Below are 26,571 nucleotides of genomic sequence, written 5' to 3'. Positions count from 1 at the left end.
ACTGTTGCCACTATGTATTATAAGTCATAAATGAAAGATGAAGATGATTGTACTTGATCATTAAAAGCAGATAAAAATTTAAGTTCTTATTTTCTAGAAATCCATATACACAGTATCATATAACCATAAAGACAGAGCAAAATTACAAGCCACCATTGTCCATATTTGAATTCTTGGAGTAGTTGGGAGAATTAAGCAATTTAGGATTATAGGCATAATTATGAAACACCCACCCAGATAGCTCTTTCTTATATAACTGGTCTATCAAGACAATAATTTATACATACTTGTCTGTAGAAATATCTCTAAAGGACTGAATCAATGCAGCAGAACCACAACATTTTAATGATTTCCACATTCTGAGGAGCAAGTCAGAGCATAATGAACTATATGTGAGTATATAGGGTAAATGTAGATCTTACTAAATAATTTTAATATTTTAGTAAAATTGTCAATTGCAGAAATGTAAAGTCACTATCAAATAGCTAGTTTGTAGAATCTAAATGCTTAAATGAAATAGGATGCAACAACATAAACAAGCTAGTTGTGAATGAGAGAAGCTGGATATATATAAGGAAACTTATATGTACAAATACAAATACAAAGCTGGATTTCTTCACACTGAGCTAACCCAGAATTGAGAGCACCAGCCCACTAATTAAATGGTAAAGTGGGGCTAACATAATGAGCATATTATTATTATTATTACCATTATTATGAATAGACTATTTTAAACTTGTCTAATAACTATTTTTATCACTCTTCACAAAGCAATTATAACCTCTTTGATTCTCAGACTATAGATAAAAGGATTTAGCAAGGGAATGACGATTGTGTAAAATAAAGAATACATTTTTTCTTATCTTCAGCTGGTCCAGATCCAAGGCGAATATATGTGAGGAAGAGATTTCCATAGAACAAAAAGACAGAGAGCAGATGGGCACTACAAGTAGAGAATGCTCTGTTTCTGCCCATCTCAAACTTCTTTTTCAGAATGGTAAAGAGAATACATATATAAGAGATGGCAAAGTTCATAAAGGTGAAACCTTGTATAAAGATCAAAAAATGAAAACAACCAGCATATTGACTGTAAGATCTGTGCAAGAAATTTTGAATAACTGTATACAATTTCACAGTAGAAATAATGTATGACACTGAACCTGCAGAAAACTAATCTAAGTAACAAACCTACATGAATTGTTGAATTCAGAATACCAATAAAATATGAAACACATATAGACTGAGTGCAGAGTCTTTTGGACAGTTACTACTGGTTAAAAGAAAGGATTACATATGGCCACATAATAGTTATAGGCCATCACTGCCAGAAGGAAACATGGGGTGGTTGCACTGGAACAAAAGAAATAAAACTGGGCAAAATACTCAATAAGTGAAATCATGTGATCTTCAGTTAGAAAATGTGTAAGCATCTTGGGAGGCACAAAGGAAGAAATGCACACATCAGCAAAAGCTAAACTGCTGAGGAATACGTACATGGGGTGTGAAGGTGAGAGACCTTCCAGATGAGTGCAATCAGTCCCAGGTTGCCCACCGTGGTGATGAGGTAGATGAATAAGAACACCAGGAAGAGGGGCACCTGTAGCCCTGGATGGTCTGTGAGTCGTGTGAGCACAAACTTAGACACCAGTCTTATTTCTATCTTCCATATGTGTTGCAGACAATCACTGAAATGAAAGAAAATGTTCTGCTTTGATTTCCTTTTTCAGGTTTTTAAAGTTTTCATCGTAGAAGTCCTTTACTTCTTTAGTTACGTTAATTCCTAGGTATTTTATTTTTTGTGGGGCTATTGCAAAAGGAGTTGTTTTCCTGATTTCAGCCGTATTCTTCTCATTTTTTTAATACAGAAAAGCCATTGATTTTTGAGGGTTAATTTCATACCCTGCTACTTTGCCAAAGTTTTGAATCAGCTCAAGTAATTTGGGAGTGTTGTCCATGGGATTCTTTAAATACAAGATCATGTCATCTGCAAAGAGGGAGAGTTTTACTTCTTCTTTCCCTATTTGGGTCTTCTTTATGTTTGTTTCTTGTCTTATTGCTGTAGCTAGGCATTCTATTACTAAATTGAAGAGAAGCAGAGAAAGTGGACCTCCTTGTTTGTTCCTGGGTTTAGAGGAAATGGCTTTGGTTTTTTGCCATTAAGTATAATGCTGGCTGTAGGTTTGTCATATACAGCCTTTATTGTATTGAGGAATGTACCGTGGATTCCTAGTTTTTCCAGAGCCTTCATCACAAAGGATCTGGTCAAATGCTTTTTCTGCATCTATTGAGATAACTATGTGGTTCTTATCCTTGCTCTTGTTGATATGATGAATTATATTAATTGATTTGTGTATATTGAATGAGCTTTGCATCCCTGAAATGATTCCTGTTTGATCATAGTGTATGACTTTTTTTTGATGAATTGTTGAAATTGATTGGCCAAAATTTTGTTGAGAAGTTTTACATCTATGTTCATCAAAGAAATGGGTCTGTAGTTCTCTTTCTTTGATGAGTCCCTTCCTGGTTTGTGGATGAGGGTTACGATGGCTTCATAGAAAGAGCTTGGTAGTGAACTTTCCCTTTCAATATCATTGAAGAGTTGGAGGAGTATTGGTGTGAGTTCTGTTTTGAAAGCCTTGTAGAAATCCACTGTAAATCCATCCAAGCCTGGTCTTTTCTTAGATGGGAGGTCCCTTTTGCTGTTTCTATTTCAATGCTTGATATGGGTCTATTAAGTTGGTGTACCTCATGTTGGTTTAGTTTCTGCATGTCTATATTTGCTAGGAAATCATCCATTTCTTCCACATTCTCAAACTTATTAGCATAAATGTTTGAAAAGTATTCCCTTATAATGTTCTGAATCTTGGTTGTTTTGTGGTGATGTTTACATTCTCATCTCTGAGTTTGTTTACTTGGGTATGTTCTCTTCTTTTTCTGATAAGATTTGCTAAGAGTTTGTCAATTTTGTTAATATTTTCAAAGAACCAACTCTTTGTTTTGTTGATTCTGTTTATGGTTTTCTTGAATTCTCATTCATTTGATTCAGGTTTACTTTTAATTATATCTTTCCCTCTTCTGGATTGTGATTTAAGTTGTTGATCTTTTTCCAAGAGGTTCAGCTGTCTCATTAAATTGTTGGTTTCAGATCTCTTCAATTTGTTGATGTAAGAACTCAGAGCTATAAACTTGCATCTAAGGACTGCCTTAGAGGAACTGGTAATTTCTGTGCTCATTTTGTTAAATATCATGAATATTTCCATTTCATTTCTAATCTTATCTATGATCTACTGGTGACTCAACAGTGTGTTGTTCAGCCTCCATGTGTTACAGGACTTTTTTGGGTGGCTTTAGGTATTGAGTTCTAATTTTATTCCCTTTTGTTCTGAGAGAATGCAGGGCATAATTTCAATGTTTCTGAATTTGGATAAGTTTGTGCTCGTGAAAATGGTAATACTTCACAAGGCTAGCTACAAATTCAATGCAATACCCATAATATTCCAATCTCATTCTTCAAGGAAATAGAAGAAGCCATGCAAAAATTCATATGGAACAATAAAAGACCCCAAATAACAAAAACAATCCTTAACAGAAAAAACAGTGCTGGAGGAATATCAATACCAAATTTGAAACTCTACTATAAAGCCATAGTAATCAAAACAGCTTGATACTGGCACAAGAACCGACCTGACAACCAGTGGAATAGAATTGAAAACCCAGAAATTAACCCACAGACCTACAGCTACCTAATCTTCAATAAGAGGGGGTAAAAAATAGAATGGAAGAAAGACAGCCTCTTCAGTAAATGCTAATGGCAAAATTGGTTAGTCACCTGTAGAAAACTAACACTAGATCCCTATATATAAACCTGCACCAGAATCAACTCCAAATGGATCAAAGACGTTGGAGTAGAAACAGATACCCTGAAAACATTACAGAATGGAATAGAAGAAACCCTACGTCTCATTGACACAGGCCGAAATTTTCTTAATAGAGACCCAGAAACACAACAATCAAAGAAAGGTTGGACAAATGGAATTGTATTAAACTGTATAGCTTCTGCATGACAACAGACCTAGTTAGCAAGATCAATAGGAAGCCCACGGATTGGGAGAAAATCTTCACTAATCATACAACAGACAACAGTCTCATATCTAAAATATACCTGGAACTCAAAAAATTAAATCCCTCAGGCACAGGACAGAAGCACACAAGAGAGACAAGTTCATGATCTCATCAGAGAGTCTAGTGAGTCCAGCGAGTCTAATCAGGTTGCATGTGTGTCCTTGGCCCTGAATCAGCTAGTACGAAGCTCATATGTGTATATATATATTTTTTTCAATTCTATTAGTGTTGTTCTCAAAAATACCAACTTAGCGGAAGCTATCTAAGTCCTTCAATGGCAGTTTTGATGGGGTTCTGTGTAGATCTTCAACTATACTGGGAAATCTGAATGTTACATTATTTGATTATTGCTCAGTAGGCAGTGAAGATTTTCAACATTTGATTATTTGCTAGAGTTGTTTATGAAAGTTTTTAACTTAAACTTTCTTATTAAACCAATTCTGCTAAAAATAAAATTTATCCCCAACAATAAATCCTCAGAGAAGCAACTGCCTGATAAATAAGTGAGCTAAAGACTTACAGAGAAATTTCTCTGAAGAAGAAATAAGAATGGCCAATAGACATATAAAGAAATGCTCAACCTCTCTACCCATAAAAGAAATGCAAATCAAAACAACATTGAGATTCCACCTCACCCTAGTTAGAATGGCTATAATCAAGAACTCTAATAACAGATGCTGGAGGGGATGTGGCCAGAAGGGAACTGTACTGCATTGTCGGTGGGAGTGTAAACTTGTTCAACCACTTTGGAAAGCAGTATGGAGGTTCCTCAAAGGACTCCACATAGAGCTCCCCTATAACCCAGCAATCCCACTTTTGGGCATTTAACCCAAATGATCACAACAAGTCCATACTAAAGCTACCAGCTCAACTATGTTTATTGCAGCATTATTAACCATAGGTAAGATATGGACCCAACCCAGATGCCTCTCAAGAAAATATGGTATGTGTGTATACATACACACACCCCCTCCACACACACACACACACACACACACACACACACACAATGGAATTCTATGCCTTCATCAGAAAGAATGACATTGCGCCATTTGTTAGGAAATGGAAAAACTTATATTAAGTGAAGGAAGCCAGGCAGAAAGAAACATATGTCCCCACTTAACATCTTTTAATATTACTCTACAAATGACCATAAAAGCATTGAAGCTTCAGGAAGTGAGATTCTGTGTTGACAGACCTGGAGGAGCAAAAGCCTTTACCTGTCTTTAAAAAGCTTCAGAAAATCATTTCAACTATTAAATTATAAAGCAAGAAACTAGAGAGTCAAATCAAGGTTATTTCTGAAGTAACAAACAGAGTAAGTGACTGTATGTCAAGTTATGATTATGCAGAACATCTTGGTGTGAACTAGTTGTGGAAAGAAATGTATAGACTATGTATTGTGTGTAGTATTAATTATTGCAGATGTATACACTCTGTTTGTTTGATTATGTGTGGATATATTAAATTTGTGGATCACCATGACCCCCAAAATGCTACTCAACTTGTTAAAGAAGGAATAGATGATTATCTTTCTCTGAGTGTGCAGTACAGTATTTTTCCTTTGCAATCAGGGTAATTGCAGAATGCTGTGTCTTGGCTACAATAGTTTATGATTGCTATTTAGTAATACCTAATGTAGTGATTATGTTGCCAAGTCATTATGTTCAAAAGCCTACACATCAGATATTTGTTTTATCATTTGTCCGTGGGTTCATTCATGCTGTAATTCAAGGAAGTTATTCAGTCAGATTAATCTGTTACTCCAACATTTATCTCTGTGTTTGCAATCTTATGCCATAGTTAAAGACTTCTGTATTGACATACCTATGCATTATCTAATGATTTTTATTTTTCTGGATGATGAAGAGTATTTAGCATTGGGTCTATTCTTGTCTCTTACACACTTGTTCTCTTTACAGTTTTGACCAAGGCATCTCACCCTTTAACTGTACATTATTAATACCATAGCCCACTCCTCTTCATGAATGTGCACCATGCTTCTTCAAAGGAAGATGATGAAGATACAATGTTGTCTCTGTGTCACATGGTATAACTCCTGTTTTAAATCCAATCATCTACAATCTAAGAACCAAGGAAGTCCTAGGTTCTCTAAAATATTTTTTGAAAATGAATGCTCAGCTATTATATTAATGTCTAAATTTTTATTAAAAATTCCAAAATTCATATATGGGAATTGTGAATGTTCTGGTTCATATCAAACCTCTTTCTATTCTGATTGCCATAGAACATAATAAACCACATTTTACTGATTAATGAACTATTTAAAACATTTTCTATACTGCATAATAACTACCTTGAGTAATAAATACTATATTTTTTCTTAAAAGGACCTCCAAGCTGGGCACCAGTATATCACGCCTATAATCCTAGCTATTTAGGAGGCTGAAATTTGAGCATCATGATTCGAAGTCAGCCAGGAAAGGAAAGTATCTGTGACTAATTTCTGATTTACCACCCAATATCCAGAAATCGAGTTTTGTCTCTAGTGGTAGAACCTTGGCTTGAACAAAAAGCTCAGAGACAGCACACAGGCCCTGATTTCAGGCCACAGTGCCAGCACAAAAAAGGATAAAAGCCAGGCACAAGTGGCTCACTACTATAATCCTAGCTACTCAAGAGGATGAGATCTGAGCATCATGGTTCAAAACCAGCAGAGGCAGAAAAGTCTTTGAGACACTTATCTCCAATCAAGCATCAGAAAACCAGAGGCAACACAGTGTCTCAAGTGGTAGGGAGCTCACCTTGAGCTAAAGAGCTCAGGGATAGCGCCCAGGCCAAGTTCCAGCCCTACAACTGACAAAAACAAGTTATTTTTTATTTTTAAATAGTTCACAAAGTAGTTTCAATTTAACAAAGCATTTCATGAACACAATGTGTCTTGATCAACTTCACCTCTTTCGCCCTTCTCACCCCTCCTTCCCTTACACAATTGCTTTTTTATGTATGAAAAGAAATTCAAACATGTTAGCCACATGTTCAAAATTTGTGAGTTCAGTTGTTTTTCTTAGGACAAGGTAAGGCACAAAGTTTTGGACTAGCCTCTAGGCCTATTTCAAACCTACAGGGACTCAATGCCATGGCCCTTCTGAAAACTTCTCCTTACCACTTTGCAGTTTCTGATTTTTCTATATTCAAGACAATCAAGATTCTCTCATATTTTCAGTCCTCTACATGAAGGCTCCATTGACATCAAAGTTTTACAAATATTAATTAGAAAGAAAGACTTTAGAGCTACAATCCACAAATACTGAAACAAATCCACATTTTCCAAAATGTCTTGGAAATTCATAGGCGGGCACCCTTATTGAGGACTTGACATTTAACTGAAGTCAAATAAGCATAAAATATCATCTGTGATAAGAATGGTGAAGTAAGATCTGATTTCATTGGTCCAAAGTAGAACTATGTACAATGACTACATGTTATTTCACAAGTCTGTGATGCCTGCAAGACCAACTCACCTCTCATCCACGTCCACATTCACTGTGCCCAGTAACATGGCTTGCATGTTATCCTACAGGGAACCCGCTGGCAATCTCACAGGAATTTTATATCACCACTCTGCTTGACTCAGTGTTCAAACAAACCTTATATAAAAGCATTCTACTAAGAATAGCTGATCAAACCTCCCAGGTCAATCGGTGTATACAGAATTGCTGCTTTTGTTACCAGCAACTCTATTATACTCTATTTTCTGATACTTTATAGTCTAATACCTTTTATTTTTGTGCACCAGTTTTGGGGTTTGATCTTGGCCTGGGAACATTCCTAGAGCTTTTCTTGCTCCTCTCTCTCTTTCTCTCTCTCTCTCTCTCTCTGTCTCCGTCTGTCTCTGTCTGTCTGTCTGTCTCTCTCTATCTCTCTCTCTTTTTCAAGGCCAGTATCTTGAGCCATAGCTCCAATTAGACAGGGTTTGTTGGGAGGGAGAAGGGAGATAATTGAAGTTAAGAGTGTCACATCTTATCTGCTCAGGTTGGCTTCAAACTACAAACCTCATATCTCAAACTGCTGAGTAGCTAGCATTAGAGGCCTGAGGCAGGAATACCTGCTGAAGTCTAGTACTTTTAAATGATCTCGACGTAATTTTCAATATATCGGTAAGACAGAATTTATTTATATATTTTACATCCTTTACATGAGAGTTACATTGTTATGTGATTTGTTGGCACTTTGTGTAAATTTACAAGAATCAAAATCTGCCAGATGAGAAATGGATTACATTATCTTGTTTTTCTTCTTTGGGGACTAAAATTTTTCATAAGCAAAAATCCTCTAAAACTATTTTTTCTTTAGTGATGTGTATGTTCTGAGTCTCCAATTTCTCTATTTGATAAAGAAATTGATATAAAATTAGGGTTCTAGGCTTAAAGATTCAAGTCATTATACTGTACTTATGTAAGAACTGTTCCTGTCACTTCTAATAAAATGCCCTATTGCATTTCACTTATCATGTATTCTTCCTAAAATGTTTTCCAAGTCAGTTAATATTAGTTCTATATTATCACCCACCTCTGATAATATTTTACTGAGCATTTTGTATATAAGTCAATATACCACTCTTTCCTACATTGTGAATGTAACAAACTCTCCCACATAAAATTAAATTTGATCATTTTAGCTTATGTAGTTATTTGCAGACAATCAAACTGTAAGTAAAATATATCCAAATTGAAATGATTGCTAATGGTCGTCAATATTGACTTCATAAGATTCCTATGTTCAATTGCAAATTTTGCTGAAGGTAGTTGATGAGTAATAAAGTGCTGCCACACTAAAAATATGGTTTTTAGAGAAAGCCCATTTCAGTCTTCCCATTAACAAAGACAAGGAACTGTGTCTGTCTGTCTGTAAATATGTATCAGTCTTTATATATATATATATATGTATATATATATATATTTCTGTATATATTTGATTTACCCAGTATGTTTGGTTTACATGAACATAGTGAAGCAATCCATGTAGGCAAAAAACTATACATTCCATCGTCTTATTTAATAATATTTTCTTCTTCATTTTGAAAATCAGTACTGCTAGCATACAATATAATTGTAATGTTAATATAATACAATATAATTATATTGTTAATATAAAAAATTACCATTTTCTTGTTGCATTTATAATTAAATATATAGAGATGTTTAGATATGGAAAGATGAGCCAGGAAACATGAATATATTTTCGAGTAATCTGAACATTTGCATGGTAACTTGAAAGCTTTCCCCTTTATTTCATGTTCAGTGTTATTAGATGCTTTGTCTCTTATTTTGTCTTTTCTTCACTTGGTCACATTCTCTTTTATTTCTTTGCTTATTTTAATTCCTCTTATTTTCTTTTCATCCATCTGCATATCTCTCATTGTCACTTGTCCTATTATACTTCATATTCCTTGCTAGTTTTTTCTTTTTTAAAAAAATTGTGAAAATACCATAGAGAGGGGTTACAATTACATGGGTAAGTTTTTTCTTTGTAATTTCTGTTAAAATAGGTTACAGGAAATTATACTATATTGAACACATAGTATGTATCTACCAATTGTTTTTTATTTTACTAAGTATATTCTTTCATTCTCTTTACTGTGATGCTGCTTCTTTCCATTCATTCTGAATTATTGTCTGTTTTGAACTCTATCATGTGAAACTGCCCTCATTAAACCCAAAACACATCTCTAATTTCCTACACTCAAATATGTCCAATAAGTCTTTTTTTAAAAATTGTTTTTGTAGAGTTGATATATAAAGGGTTATGATTAAATGAATCAGCTAATGATTAGTAAATACATTTTTTGAATCGTGTCTCCTTTTCCATTACTAACTCCCACTTTTTCCCTCCTACCCCACCTATAAGATATCCAGGTCATTTCCCACATAGTGTCTAGTGAGTACCATTATATTTGTTTATCTTTGTTCCACCTTTTATGTGCCTTCCCTTCCCTTCAGAAATACAATGAACTAACAAACAAGACAAAAGGGAACAAAAACAACAATCGTAGCAACTAAAATGTCTCTTGTTTCCTTTTCTTGGAGTTGATTTCATAGAATATTATTTCATATGCTTGTCTGCAAATAACTATTGAACCTTTGTCCACCAATCCTATGCATAGTCTCCTTTATCCTCAATGTAAATGAATAGATTCCTACCTAATTTACCATGTCCCACTATGTATGCGTGCGTGTGTGTGTGTGTGTGTGTGTGTGTGTGTGTGTGTGTGTGTGACTCAGTGTGTTTACTTATAGATTTATAAGCACTTTCCTGTCACCACAAATGAAGGAAAACTATGAAGCCTATCTTCCTTTAGCTCTGGCTTACTTGGCTTACTATAATTTTTTCTAAGACTTTCCATTTCCTTACAAATGGTACATTATCATTCTTTCTGATGGATGAGTAGAATTCCATTATGGATATATACCACATTTTCTTGTTCCATTTATCCACGGGGGAGCATCTAGATTTTTTACATATCTTGGCTATGGTAAACAGTGCTGCAATGAACATGCTTGTGCTAATGGTTTTAGTTTGGCCTAGCTTCTGACCCATTGGGTAAATGCCCAGAATTGGGATTTCTGGGTCATAGGAAAGCTCTTTGTTTAGTTACGTTAAGCCTTCTGCTACTAGAGCATTTATTTTGGTATGTGGCACTATTTCCCACATTATTATTATTGGGTTCATTCTTTTTATTTATGTCCAAAATGTTTAGACTTCTTGTTCCTCCTTTAGTTCTTTTATTCCTGTTAACCAGGCAACTTATAAATACACTATATCTTTATCAATATCACCCTTTCAGCATTCTCATGCATCCCTCTCCTAACCATCCTTTCCCTCACTTCTAATTTTGTTGCATATACTTTGCCTTCTTGAGTGCATCCTCTCCTGCTTTTCCTCTTCATTCAGACACCCCCACTCCTTTTAGTAAAGGTTTCATTTCATCTTATTTTGTAGAACTTTGATAGGATCATTTACCTCAGAGTTTTATCCTAGTGACTTTTTTCTCTTAATTTTCAATTTAGTGATCTGTGTAACAATGGGAAATTTCCTTACTAAATGGAAATAGACTGACACTAGACAGTTCATATACTCAGATAGAGAAGTGAATAGGAAAATAAAGAAGCCTGGCAAATAAACAGCCCAAATTATACTCAACTTATCTCAATTAGGGCTGCTATTTCCATTGTACCTTTCAGATGTTACAACTCACATTTGCTGTTATTTTTGTGGTCATAAAAATATCTGAATTCGAGGTATCCTTCCTTTTAAATTTAATTTGTCAAGGTGATGTACAGAGGGATTAGAGTTACATAAGCAAGGTAATGAGTACACTTCCTGTCCAAACATTGTTACCTCTCCCTCATTTTCTCCCTATTTCCCTCTCCCAAATCACCCTCCACCAAGTTGTAAAGTTCATTTCCACCATAGTGGAATTTGTATTTTTCACTATTGCATTGGTTCACCCTTTGTCTGTTTTCTCAACATTTTGTAATACCCCTCCCTTCCCCAAATAAGATAAATATATATACAATATACAGGGCACCAAAATCAAAGTAAAATAATCCTAACAAAGTAGATATCCTTTTGCAGTATTGCCATTTTCATGGAGTTAATCCTCCCAATCCAGGAGTATGGAAAGTTTTTCCACTTTCTTATATAAGCTTTAATTTTCTTTTTCAGTTTTTTAAATTTTTCATCATAGAGGTCCTTCACTTCTTTTGTTAATTCCTAGGTATTTTTTGAGGCTATTACAAAAGGAGTTGTTTCCTGATTTCAGCCTCCCTCTTCTCATTGTTAGCATACAGAAAAGCCATTGATGTTTGTGTATCATTTCTTTCATGAAAGTTTCACCTCAGAATTCCTTCTTTCCATGTACTTCTGTCTTTTGATCTCGACATTCTTAAATCTTCATTTGTTTTTGACTGGGGAAAAATAGACCAAGAACCATAATGTTAAATCTATGTGCAAGGAGAATCTATCTAAGACTTTTGATTTCTTGAATAACTGTTCATTTCTGTACTTCAAAAAGAATCATATGAACAATATGTATATATTCATTTAATGTTTTGTGATGCTGGGGATTGAACCAAGGTCTTGTATATATTAGGAAACCAGTTGACCTATATCAATTTTATTTTTCTTGAAGGCTTATTTTTCTTGAAGCTCCTACTCTTTGCTCTATTGCTTACCATTAAAATCTAGCTAATATATATTTCAATCCTAGTGATGGTACATTCTGAATTCATTTGAGTTATATTACTTATATTTACTTCTGTTACTTTTTCATTGCAAATGTCATAATATGCATGAAATAGGGACTGCAGTGATGTTCAAGGGACTGTAAAGAATATATTCCTTCATACTTGAAATATTGACTATAATTCTACAATTAGAATTTATAATCTATTTTTTAGTTAAGCTCTTCCAGGCTATGGATATACCTAATCTGGTTTTAGAATCCCTAAGAATGTTGCAGTTCCTGATTAGTATCCCTGATTCCACAGTTCTCTCCCTAAAGCCATTATATATGCTATAAATTTTAAATTTAAATGTTCTCTCACATAATTGCACATGTTAAAACAACTTAGAGGAAAATTATTTCTTGAATAATTATGTGAAAATCCCTTCATATTAATATCTAGGGTCCACAAAAACCTTTACTCTAGGATATGAACCATGTCCAAGAAATGAAATATCCAGTGCTAATTAGTGATTTTATATAAGTCAGAAGCTTGCTTAGAAGATCTCTCATTCCAATCAAATCCTACATATTTATTGAACTGAATTAATTTAAATGTCACTTTTAATTTAGTAATAGTCTGTTATAATAGTAAGATGTAGTACATGATGAAAACTATACTAACTTATTTCAACTCTACATCCATAATTTCTAGACTATAAATCTTAGTGAATGTTATTTTACATTAATTGTTTTTAATTTTTTAGGACATCAGTGAGGACATGATAAAAGAAAATACGACAGTGGTGACAGAATTTGTTTTCACAGGACTTACACATCAACCCCAGTGGAAAATCCCTCTGTTCCTCTTCTTCTTTGTGGTGTATCTTATGACTGTTTTGGGAAACTTCAGTCTGATTGGTCTCATCTGGAAGGACCCTCATCTGCACATCCCCATGTATTTATGTCTCGGCAACTTAGCATTTGTGGATACATGGTTATCATCCACAGTGACACCGAATATGTTGCTCAATTTGTTAGACAAGAACAAGTTGATCTCTTTCCCTGCATGTCTGATTCAGTTTTTTTCTTTTGCAGTCAGTGTAACTACAGAGTGTTTCATTTTGGCAGTAATGGCTTATGATCGCTATGTAGCCATCTGTAAGCCTTTACTTTATCCAGTGATTATGACCAACAAACTCTGTATGCAGCTATTAGTTTTATCATATTTTGGTGGCTTAGCTCATGCTGTCATTCATGAAAGTTTTTTATTCAGACTAGTATTCTGTAAATCCAACATAATTTATCACATTTTTTGTGATGCTATACCATTGCTAAAGATATCTTGTACAGATCCTTCTCTTAATTATCTCATCATTTTTATCTTCTCTGGTTCAATACAAGTATTCACCATTATGACTATTTTTATCTCTTACACATTTATTGTTTTTACAATATTAACAACTAAGTCTGAGAAAGGAATGAGAAAAGCCTTTTCCACTTGTGGAGCCCATCTCCTATCTGTGTCTTTGTACTATGGTCCCCTTCTCTTCATGTATGTGCATCCTGCATCTTCACAAGCAGATGACCAAGAGATGATCCTCTCTTTGTTTTATACTGTCATAGTTCCTGTTTTAAATCCAATTATCTATAGTCTGAGAAACAAGCAAGTCATACATTCAGTGAAAAAAATATTGAAAAGAAATATTTAGACCTTATCTTACTATCTGCTTTCATTTTATTAAAAGAGTTTTAAAACTGGAGAAATTTAATTGTATTGTGTCATGTACAATGTTGTTTTGCAGTTATATTTGTTATAGAACTTGAAAAATCAAGTTTTCAGCCCTTAATTTATAAAAAAACATATATACAGTTGATAAATGAATAGTGTTTTAATAAAATATTTATTTCACATGGCATTAAATTATAAATTATAAAATTATCAGGGGAAATTTTTATATGTTTGTATGACATTATATTATAAATTCACAGAGATGCAATTGTGTATTCCATGCAAAGAACTTGGAATTACACTCTACATAGAAAATTCTACAGTATAGTTTGGGACTAAGGTTATACTAATGCAATTCCAATTTTCTATTTGAGTTAATAATAAAAAGTCTAAGAAATATCAATAAATATGAAATCATTTGTAATTCCACCATTTTGGAGGAATAGTAAATTGAACTTCTTGGAAAAATTAATCTCATTCACATGAGGAATAAATGTTTATTATAACAGAATCTGGGGAAATGAGAAAGACCCATTGTAACCCAATGAGACATAGCAGACACTATGTTGAAAACAAACTTTACAACTTTTGGGTCGGGGAAGAAGGAGTTGAGGCTGTAGAGAGGGAAGGAATGGTAGGGGAACAACAAAGGAAGGGTACCAATGCTTGATAGGAAATGAACTCATTACCTTACTCATGTAACTGTAAACCCTCATACAGTATCTTTACAATAAAAAAATACTTTAAAAAGAGACTATATACTAGGAAAGTGTTTCTACGTCATTACAGTAGAGAGGGAGTTTTCTCAGAAAGAAAACATCTGAACAGACTTCTTAATCAAGAAAGCTAATATATTGGACACAAGAGTTTTAGTAGACATAAAAAAACATGAAATTTGAAAATGAATATTAAAGAAAACTCTTGATAGCATTTAAAGGTTGTTGAAATTTGTAATTCCTATAAATAACTTGAAATGAATATTATGAAAATTCAGGTAATATTAGGAGGATATGATACCACTATTGCTAGTAAGTGGTTAAGAAAAAATGAAGTCTTTGTATGTTACATTTCCTCATTTTCCACACCATTCAACTATCTATTTATAGCTCTGTCATTCCATCTATTTCTTAACATTTAACTCCCATATTTTACTGTCACAATGGAAGTCCTCATCCTAAATTCAGATCGCCAGTGAATGTCTGTGAAATCTTTCTTTTATATTCTATTGTGCTGATATTCTGATTTTTCCAAACATGAATCCAGGCTAATCCTTCACATTAAGTTCTCAGGCTAATTTACACTCTTCTTCAGTAATTTTGGGTGGTTTGTCATTGCTGTGATAATATGCAGATATGCATATATGTATATTTATAATAGATATCTTGTTCCTCATAAGTTCATTTGTTCATGAATATATATTTTATAAATCAGATATCCAAACACAGGAATGCACACTGCTACACAGAAACACTCACATATATATTTATATGCATATAATGTATATTATCCAAATTTTTATTTCTGACAAGATGTGCTATATGCTGCATTTTTCCTTAAGAAAAGTTATGAAAATATATTTGTACTAGTTAATGGATATTTACATATAAAGGATGTCTTCCATCTAATTCCAACCATTGTTTTGAATACAATTGAGATAAGACTACAATCATCATGGAAATATTAACAACATAATAGATTTTTGTTTATTGTATTTATCTATAATACAGGCACAAATCATTCCGCAAAACCTTTTATTGTCCAGGAGATTGTTGACAGAATTATCGTAGACACAGAAAAAAATTCTTTTTGTTTTGTCGGGTCTTGAAGCCTGAACCCTGGTGCTGGGCACTGTCCCTCAGCTATTCAGCTCAAGGGTAGCGCTCTACCACTAGAGCTACAAGTGCCATTTCTGGCTTTTTCTGTTTATGTGGTGCTGAGGAATCGAACCCAGAGCCTCATGCATGCAAGGTAAGCACTCTACCACTGAGCCACCTTCCCAACCCCAGGAAAAAATTTCTTTACAACATAGGTAGAAATAAGCAAACATAAACTATGAGTAGAGATTTTTCCCTCAAAATTTGAGGGTAAATTATCTATGGCAAGAAATTTACTGAATATTTGTAATATATTGCATTGTATTAACTATTGCATATGTATACACCTGGTAGGAGCTTGAGTCTTAACATCTATTAATATTACACTACAAATGCCTCATAAGAACTTTAGGAAGTAAGATGTTGTTTTAACAGACCAGTAGAATCAAAAGCCTTTACCAACAAGTTTGACAAGAAATATTACCTTGCTTATGTAACTGTAATCCCTCTGTACATCACCTTGACAATAAAAAAATAGAAAGGAAATGGACAAATCTGGAAAAAAGTAGAAGTGAAGATGAGTTAGGGTATGGAGAGGGAAGGTGGGAGAAAACTAGGGAAGGGTGATACTGTCAGAAAAGAAATCTACTCATTGCCTTACTTATGTAACTGTAACTACACTGTTCATCACTTTTACCATAAAAGGTTTTTTTTAAAAAAGATATCTGCTCAGGACTATGGACCCAACAGAAGAAATGCAGCATTACCTGTTATAAACTGATCATTTGTTCCTCAAGCCCACGATTTTTAAATAGAGAAAGAGTCCTTTAGAAGCTATGTCTAGGAACAGTGGGAAATGCCCCTAGTAACATTAGTTCATTCATGTAAGCCTAAATACAAAGTGAAAGTTTGGAGGCTTGTTATATTCACTCACCTCTGTATTCCTAGCTTCCCATTGGACTCACAAAATTCAATATCCAGGATCACAAAAGTGAACAAGGTTTGTTATGATAATTGAACATCACAAGCAGTACAAATATTGTTAATTAAAGATCAATGTTTAGATAAATAGCCAGGATGGCTACATATATGTGTGTTTGTAAGGGTATGTATCTATGTATACAGACATAGACACATACACATATATAAGTATAGATATAACACATATACACCCACTTAAATATATATAAGTATATATATATAAGTTATATATATTACCAAAGGCACAATTACAATTTCAAAGTATTTGACTATTTCAAAATACTCAAATTTAATTTTAATGAATCTGTGACTGTTATGTTTAAAAGAAAAGATAATTTAATGCATTTATAATAGCTACATTTTAATAGTATAAAATGTCTTATAAAATGTCTTTATATATTCTTCTTTAATTATCATGGTCCTCTCAGTAAATATTTCTCTCAAATGTTTTTGTCATTGAAACTATGACGTGTTTATTTCTCAGACTGTAGTTTAATAGGAATTAACAATGGATTTATGTCAGTGTAAAATAGAGATTTCATCATATCCTGATCATCTGATTGTGCAGACGCAGGGAGCAGATACATAAAGAGAAGAGAATCAAAGTATAAAGACACAGATAAGAGATGGGCTCCACAGGTGGAGAAGGCTTTCCTTATGCCTTTGGCAGACTTCTTTTTTAAGATTGTAATGAGCACAAATGTATAAGAGGCAAGAACAGTCTCAATATTAAATGCTTGAGTTCACCCAGAAAAAATAGAAATGATTAATTAAGAGGACTTGTACAGGAAATCTTTAGGAATGGTATAACTTCACAGTAAAAGTGTTGTATTATGTTAAAATTACAGAAGGTCAGTCTGAATAAAAACATTTTGAAAGGTGGAATGAAAAAAATCTCCTACTGGTGACAAGTGATGGCAATTTTTTGTAGTCTGTTGGCCAAAACCACTGGATAAAATAAAGGTTTCCAGATGGCCACATAGAGATCAGAAGCCATTGTTGCTAAGAGAAGACATTTTGTCATTACACTGAATACAAAGAAAAGAAAACTGTATCTTGCATTCAGTAAGATAAATTGTTCTATGTTCACAAGTTGACCAATATCTTTGTTGTTACTGTGGATGATTTACAAAGGAATAAATACATGGGGATGTGAAGGTGGAGGTCCTTCCAGATGACAGCAATCAGACCAAGATTTCCCACAATGGTGATAAGGGGATTTTCCACTGTGCTTATATGGAAGTTCTGTGAGAACAAACTCTGTTGTCAACAATGTTGCGTTTTCTTCTTATATATTCTCTCTATTTTCTCCTGAAATAAAATGCATTAAATGTAAGATTATTCTTTAAAAGTTTATGAAATGAAAAATATTGGAGATGGATTAGAATAAAACTAGGCATTCATAAGAATGCTGCCTATATTTGTTGAATTAGCTCTAATTAATGAAAAGAATTTTAGAAGAATTGATGGAATCCAAAAATTAAATATTTTCCTTCACTCAATACTAATTAATTAACAGACTTAAGGAAAAAGAAAAGACTTTTCAAGCACTTGCTGAAGTTATGTTAAGACTATTGAGTGATAATAATCTCATTATTCAGCTATATGGATTAAGGATTAAAGACAATGATTCTTTTTTCATATTTCCTTTTAAAACTTTTTATTTTCAAGAAAATTTACAGAAGGATACCAGTTATGTAATCAAAGTAATGAGTACATTCTTGTCAACCTTGCAATAGTGATATATACAGACAAATCTGAACAATTTTCGGGGGGGGGTGGTTAGGGGGAGAGAAAGTAGAAAAATTGAGGAAAGAGGTAACAAAGTTGACCAAGGTTCTTTAAAGTTGAAATCTTTGTGACAAAATTTAATCTTTACTTTTGTGCATGGCACCCACTCTGAAACTTTTAAGACCAATTAAGAAAATCTTTTACATAAATGTTATTGAGTACATTTCTTGTTATACATTGCTACCTCCTCTCTCATTTTCCCACTTTCTCTCCCCCCAATATCCCCCAAGTTGTAAAGTTCATTTCCAACATATTGTTTTGTATTGCTGTTAAATGTACTCACTATCTTACACATGTAACTGTAACACCTCCCTAACTACCTTGACAATAAAATTAAAATTTTAAAGTGTTCTTACAGCAAAGCGACTTCAAGGATGTGAAACTTGAGGGAGGAATAGAAAAGAGGAGATAATTTCTATTTTCCTAAGATTCCAAACTAGTAGTGTATATCAGAATTTTGCTCACATTTTGATCACCAAATACAGAATATGACGGATAATTATAGAAAGAGTTTTAAAATGAAGTATAGATATAGATTTTTCTAAAACTCCAGAGATAGATGACTCATATATATGCAAAATCCTTAGTCAATATGCAAGAAAACATTGTGTGATGAGGAACAAGAAGATATTAATTCAAGAGTAATCAAATTGGAGATCAATAGGAATCCCTGACACATTGACTGTGAAGAGATTTGTCATTAGAAGGTAGCAGTGTCACATCAGGATGAGAATGGGAATGAGAGCTCAGGTTTTTAGCAGAGGAACCTGTAAAAACTCAAGTGAGATATAACTAACAAAATTCTATAATTATCAAATATAATTATATGAGACATAATGATATGTTAGCTACAGATAATATATGCACTGAATTGTGGCAAAAGTGAAGTTGAAATGAAGAGATAAGAACTGAGAAGTGATATTAAACCAATTATAAAGAAGATGTGGGTGGGCATCTCTATAATCTCAGCATTTGTGAAGCAGAGATTGGAGGATCACAAGCTCCCAGGAGGCTGTCCTATATTGTAAGACCCAGCTCACATTTGTTTAAGAACAGAGTAAAAGGATATGGAAGCAATTTACTAGCTAGAGGGCAGTAGATCCCCTCTCTAACCACATAAATATTGATGCTGCACAGAGACGGATACTTCTCTAGAGCTCAAAACACAAATTTTATCCCTATTTACTTAGATTGAGAGAAAAAGGGTTACATTGATCAAGACAGATTGTGTTCATACACTGCTTGGTTAAATGGCAACTCCCTGTACAACTACACAAAGATAACTTTTGTTTAAAACCCTAGGTTTGGTCAGTCAAACACCACCACCATGGATTTGGGATGTAGAGAGGGGAAGACAAAAGACTAAGGACCAAGCAGAATTTTTAAAATTGCATCTCAGGAAGCATTACCGAGACTCCAGCAGACAGACACTAACCACATATACACCACCACCAAAGGAGCTAACAGTGTGAGCTGTGACGTAAGGGAGCTGAGCAGTAGTAACAGTAGCCTACACAGCACTAGTGTTGGGAAGTGATTTTTTTGGTCTGCAGGGTGGCCACCTTAATTGATTTTGTTGGTGCTGCCCATTTGTATAGCTCATGCCCTCAATGTCCCCAGTCTTTCTAAGTTAGAGGTAAACTCATTCAATAAATTCATTTCCTGCATTGTGGCCAGTGGGATAGAAAAAGTTCTTCATGGTACTTAGAGACTCATTATTACACAGTGTGTTTCCTTACAGATACTATGTCAAAAACTAAAACTGAGGGTTGGAACAAATTTCTAATATATCGCAAGGCTTAAGAAATTTCACAAGGACAATTTTGCCTCTGACCTGGACATTTCAAAAATATTATGAAATTAAATATTCTAATCTGTACTACATCCCCAAAGTTTAATTTACTCATTTTCCTTTTCTTCAAAAGTACAGCTACAGTCATCCCTTCTCCTCCCCATGGAATGCTTCCTTGGTTTCTTTTCTGTGGTTTGCCAATCTACAACGTAGGCATAAGATGATCTTGACTTCTATTATAACCTCATTTTGAATTTTCTAATTTCACAACTTTAGTTGTGGCCATTTACTTTTACTATTTTCTTTAGATTAATGTTGACCCTAGACTAAAAACTGAAACAGGTTTTACAGACTGCTAGTAGAAATTTAGGTAGTGACCTGTATTTTAATTTGAGATAGTTTTCATTGCATGCAATCTCCAATCACAAAATAATTGAAAATTACCCAATTTTATTTGTGTGTACTACTGTTTGCATCATAAAGTAGAAAGAGCAGTAGAGGAACATTTTCTGTATATCTCCTCATAAGCATGTGTGTGCATGCTTGTCCACATGTGCATGTGTATCGTGCAGTCACTATTACAGAAAGTGAATAAAAAGAGCAACTAATATTTGACAAAGCTTTAAAAATTTTAACCAGATTATGAGCTTTATTCAACAGAGAATCTTTTTTTCTAGTAAGAACCAAAAGGAGAAATATCTTCTAATAAGTTCCAAAAGAAGAAGAGTAACAAACATTTTCACTGAAGACAAAAGATCTTTAAAACCAGGACCAACATCAGTAGAAATCGACTATGCTTCTAGCCCCATCGTGCACATCTACATACACAATAAATTCTTGGCTTCTTGCTGTATTCCTCTGACCACCCTGTGATCACCAAAATGGGGCAGCAAAACAGAATGGTCCCATTTCACTTAATTTCCCAGGCCCAGAAAGACAAAGGATGCTTATTTCTCCGTGTCTGTGGTAGTGAGACTTAGCTTATAAGTAAATATGTCAGGTTGTGTGCAAGTGTATGCAAATGTATTCACTGAAGCAGGGTAGATTCAAGGAAGAATTCAAATACTAAAATTCCTGAGAAAGACAAAGTCAAAGTTCCACTAAATGAACACCAGGAAATGAGTTCTGGAAAGAACTGGAGTAGGGTCAAGGGGAAAATGGTAGATGAATGATGAGAAAAGGGAGAGAATGCAATACAGAATCCAATGTATATGCTACACAATTAAGAAGACTAAGGAAGACTAAGGAAGGAGAGAGCTGGGTGAGAATGTTGAAAGGGGGGTCATTGATCAAGATGCATTGTATTAATAAACTTCATTGTTAAATAAATGGCAGCTCCTTTTACAACTATGTAAAGATAATTTTTTAAATTAAAAAACAAAACAAAATAAAATCAGAATGATTCCAGGTCTCGTGCTTTCCTGGGCAGCAAAACCTTGTATAAACAAAAATAACAATAAAAAGTAATAAATTTTAAAATTCTTAAAGTCTAAGGCAATTATACTTAAAAATAGCAATTTTTCACAAGGCTAAAAGTAATTTAATTAAAAGGAATTTCTATTTTGTTAAGAAAAAAAAGTCTCCCACTATGCCATCTAAACATTTCCTTTCCATTGTTTTCTCAGTGAGTTTATGACTTGCTTATTTCTCAGACTGTAGATAATGGGATTTAGCACAGGAATTATGACAGTGTAAAATAGAGAGTCTATCATGTCCTCCTCATCTCTCTGAGAAGAGGCAGGGCGCACATACATGATAAGAAGAGTACCAAAGTATAAAGACACAGATAAGAGATGGGCTCCGCAGGTGGAGAAGGCTTTCTTTATGTCTTTGATGGACTTCTTTTTTAAGATTGCAAAGATAACCAAAGTATAAGAGGCAAGAACAGTCACAAAGCTGAATCCTTGAACTGAGCCAGCCAAAAAATATACCAGCATAAAATTAACTGAAGGATAAGTACAAGAATTCTTTAATAAAGGCAAAATATCACAATAAAAGTGATATATTTTGGAAGCACAGAAATTTATTTTGACTAAAAAATGCTGGTGAATTATGGCATGAAGAAATCCTGCTATAAACGTCAGCACAATTATCTGGATGCATAGCCTATTGGTCATAATCACTGGGTAATGTAGAGGTTTGCATATGGCCACATAGCGATCATAAGCCATTGCTGTCAAGAGAAAACATTCTACAGTTGCACTGAATCCAAAGGAAAAAAACTGTGTCAAACATTCAAGGAGAGATGTCATGTTGTCTTTGACTAACAATGTGACCAGCAGTTTGGGTGTCACTGTAGATGATATCCAAGTGTCTACAAAAGCTAAATTCCCAAGGAATAAGTACATGGGTATGTGCAGGTGAGGGTCATACCAGATGACACTAATCAGACTGAGGTTCCCCATAATGGTCATGAGATATATCACCAGGAACAGCAGGAACAGGGGAATTTTCCACTCCGGTTGTTGTGTAAGTCCAATGAGAACAAACTCTGTCAATGAAGTTACATTTTCTTTTTCCATGTCCTCACTGCTATGTCCCCTGAAGAATAAAAAGAAATCACTAACTGTGAAAATAATATTCTTGATGTAATTTTGAACGGAAAATTGTTGTAAAAGAATTGAAATAAACCATACATTTTCATGAGAATCTCCCATTGTTACTTATTATTTTACACAAAAATAAAACTTTTGGGAATATTGCAATAAAAATTAAATTTCAGTTTTTGATTATTTAGAAATAAAGTATTTAGAGAAAAATGAAAATTATTTCAAATAAATGCTAAATTTATCCTGAGTCTGATACATGCACAGTCAAGGAAATGATCTTTTTTAATTCAAGGGTTCTAAAATTAGTTGAAAGCTGGGTAAAACTAAATCAAAAGAGTTGGCTGAGTAGTATCATTGGGCTTTATGTGATATCATATGCAAGGACAGTGGTTTGTGAAAGAGATATGTTGAAGTTACATCTTCAGAATTTCCAGGCGACAAGCATTTAGTAGAACAGTACCAATAAAATAAATGATTCAGGAGGTACCATGATAATGAAAGGAAAAATAATGTACATTTTATACCATAAAAAGTGTCAAAAATAGAAGAGAAATAAAGTAGAAAGAACATAAGTGACTTATAAATTAAGTGTGCGTAATTCATAAGCACTTGTTGGAGCATCACAAGTCTGAAGTGTAACTTAGGTTAAATCATACAACTCTTTACACATAGGTTATATAGTGGCTGCAAGTTATTAATTCGATTGCTCAGAGCTCAACTCTCTTTCTATTAAATCGACCTTAGTGACAGAGACATATTTATTGCAAGATACTCAATTAGTAGTACTTTCACAGGGAACTTAATCAGTCAAACTAACCTTTCCTAGATTTGGAGTTTGAGGAAGGGGAATCAAAGAAAAGAGACCAATGAGAATTTTTGAATCATATTCCATTCAAGAATATTAAGCAAAAATGTGTCTCCTTCAACAATGGATGATCTGGTTGAGTAGCTGAAATTTGTGAGACTTCATCAGAGCTAACAGCAGACTTCACTGAGCTGGTGTTAACAAATATTCTTTGATTTTTCATTTGTTTGTTTTTTCCTGCTCAGTGGCTGCTTTTATTTGTTTTATTCTTGCCTATTTTTATATCTGATTTCCCCCACAGTCCTCAGTTTTTATGTTAGCATCAATATTCATTCAATAAATTCATTTCCTGCCAAGTGATCTAAGACAGAATTATTTCCCAAGTCTTGGAGATTTGTTGTCAGGGGATAGATGGCCTCAGACACAATGACAGAAACTAAAATTCCCAGAGAGAACAATAGTTTAATACTCTAAAAAGCCTGAGCAATTTCAGAGTGGTGAGTTTTCCTCTGAACTGGGTATTTCAAATAGTTTCGAGCATTTCTGATCACTGTAATCTGTGCCATTTTCCAAATGACCCAATTCAATTAATCTTGGATACATCCATGCACAGAATGACTTGCAACTGCTTTTCTCTCAACAATCACCTTTTATCAGAAAAATGTTAAGACTGCATTCTAAATCAGACTATACAAATAATCAGTGAACCTTATATCCAATTAACATCAAGAAGCCAGAAGTGAAGCTGTGGCTCAAATGGTAAAGTGTGCCAACCTTGAAGGAAAAAGCTAAAGGACAATGCCTAAGCCCTGAGTTCAAGCCCTGGCACTGGTATACAGAATAGCAACAAAAAAAAATTTAAAAAGTAAACAAAAGCAAATGTCCTATATATACACAATAGAATTCTATGCCTCCATCAGAAAGAATGACATTGCCACATTTGGTAAGAAATGGAAAGGCTTGGAAAAAATTATATTAAGTGAAGTAAGCCAGGCCCAAAGAAACATAGGTCCCATGGTTTCCCTTATTTGCAATAACTAGTATATGTCTGAGTCAAGCAGAAAAGGTCAGATAAGTTGATGCTAGGGAAATGAACCCCAAGATAAGTATTCAAATGTTTTCTTTTTTCATGTGATTGTTTCTAACATGTTTATAAGATTATTTCTTTGTTTCTTTGTATGTCCCTCCCCCACAGTATAACCCCTGCTTTCACTGTATTTGATGTCGGTATTATTTGTGGAGGGGAAGGGGAAAAACAAATCGTTTAAATAGGGATACAGGTGGACCCATTGCAACAATGAGATGTACAAGTCGTTATGTCAAAAACGAACTTTACAACATTGAGGGGGGGGGAACGGGGGAGGATGGGAAGGGATGGGAAGGGGAAACAAAGGAGAAGGCTACAATGCTTGATAAGAAATGTACTCATTATCTTGCCCATGTAATTGTAACCCCTCTGTAGAGTATTTTCACAATAAAAAAAAAGTAAACCAAGAGGGAAGTAAAACAAATTGTCTCTATGAAAAATGTTGCCTGTTCCACACATCACTTATACCTTAAGAGTCTTAATCATAACATGCATTTGTGTCTTTCTAATAAGAATCAAAAGAAAGACATTTGTGTGAGAAAAGTTATGTTTGAAATATTAAACTAAGCTTTAAATTAATGTTCTGGTACCAAATATCGATTTTATAAGTTCATTATAGTTAGGTTGAAAAACAATAAAATACAATTGCGAGGAACAAATCAATTTTCTAGCTATCTATTGCTGACATATCAATTCTTTCCTAATGAAAATAAATACAGATATAATTCATTAATAGTTTTCCTTTTCCACTTGTTAATTGGAGTATCTTGTAAATACAATCTTACATCACCAAGAATTAGCAAAACAATTAACTTTCTGTGCAAAAAAGAATATTTTAGAAATTATTTTCATACCTTAGAAGAAATGGTAAGGAAATGTAAAAGCATTTGTCCTTATAAAGAGACAATCCATACAAGTCATAGAACAGCCAAGATAAAGTCGTAGAAAACAATGATCACATTTGTACATTTTGGAAACTTCATTTCACAAACTGAAGAAACGTTATTTTATAAATATATCTTCAAAATAAAACCCCGCCAATTGCACAATCATTTACTCTTGCCAAAAGTCAAATGAGAACTGAATTCCCTAAGGACAGTGGGCTCCTTTAGGACAAAGGGAAACCATTCTACTGGGCATTGAAATCCTGGGCAATTTACAGAAACTTTAAATTGTTCCATAGGGTTTTACAGAATGCGAATTTGGAAAGATAAAATCCCTACAAACAATTCGATTTTAATACCTAATGTACTACTGTACATCTCTATTTTCTTGCACAAGTGACATTTCTGGTATGTTTGGGAAAATATTTAGCTTATATAAATGATACTCTTCTGAGAGCTTCATTTTGTATAATTTTGTAGCAATCCTTCTATCATAATTTCAATTTTATTTTGGAAAATAATATTAGCCTAAAGTTATTGTGAAAATTACACCACAAATTCCAAACATACACCAAGTTAGCTCTACCAGTTTATTCTGACATCTATTGAAAATTTTTGCTAACCAACAGTTACAATAGTGGAACAAAGAAATAAAAAAGCTGTTTTTTTATTTAATTTTATTTTATTTGTGAACATACTGTACAGAGGGGTTACAATTGCATGGGCAGGATAATGTGTACATTTCTTACCAAGCATTGCAGCCTCCTCCTTTGTTTACCCTTCCCATCCCTTCCCAGCCTCCCCCCTCCCCCCCATCCCAATCCTT

The 26,571-nt window shown here is 33.9% G+C and overlaps 2 protein-coding genes and 2 pseudogenes across 2 annotated transcripts; 1 reads left to right on the top strand and 3 right to left on the bottom strand.

Annotated features, from left to right (window-relative positions):
- Nucleotides 1-730: 730 nt before the first annotated feature.
- Nucleotides 731-7,654, bottom strand: LOC105991436 (annotated as a pseudogene).
- Nucleotides 7,655-13,092: 5,438 nt separating this feature from the next.
- LOC105991488 (olfactory receptor 183-like) lies at nt 13,093-14,022 on the top strand. The gene has a single exon (XM_013024128.1). The coding sequence runs from the start codon at nt 13,093-13,095 to the stop codon at nt 14,020-14,022; it is 930 nt and encodes a 309-aa protein (XP_012879582.1).
- A 3,239-nt stretch (nt 14,023-17,261) lies between these two features.
- On the bottom strand, nt 17,262-17,983 carry LOC105991435 (annotated as a pseudogene).
- Nucleotides 17,984-22,015: 4,032 nt separating this feature from the next.
- LOC105991489 (olfactory receptor 5H2-like) lies at nt 22,016-22,942 on the bottom strand. Its single transcript, XM_013024129.1, has one exon. The coding sequence runs from the start codon at nt 22,940-22,942 to the stop codon at nt 22,016-22,018; it is 927 nt and encodes a 308-aa protein (XP_012879583.1).
- Between the last annotated feature and the right edge of the window lie 3,629 nt (nt 22,943-26,571).

Source organism: Dipodomys ordii, unplaced genomic scaffold, assembly GCF_000151885.1.
Source record: "Dipodomys ordii isolate 6190 unplaced genomic scaffold, Dord_2.0 Scaffold73, whole genome shotgun sequence".
NCBI lineage: Eukaryota > Metazoa > Chordata > Mammalia > Rodentia > Heteromyidae > Dipodomys > Dipodomys ordii.
Note: the sequence above shows the minus strand (reverse complement) of the source record. Positions and strands in the feature narration are given on the sequence as shown.

Excerpts from the sequence above, each read along its gene's own strand:
- LOC105991488 (XM_013024128.1), top strand. The coding sequence starts at position 13,093 with ATGATAAAAGAAAATACGACAGTGGTGACAGAATTTGTTTTCACAGGA.
- LOC105991489 (XM_013024129.1), bottom strand. The coding sequence starts at position 22,942 with ATGGAAAAAGAAAATGTAACTTCATTGACAGAGTTTGTTCTCATTGGA.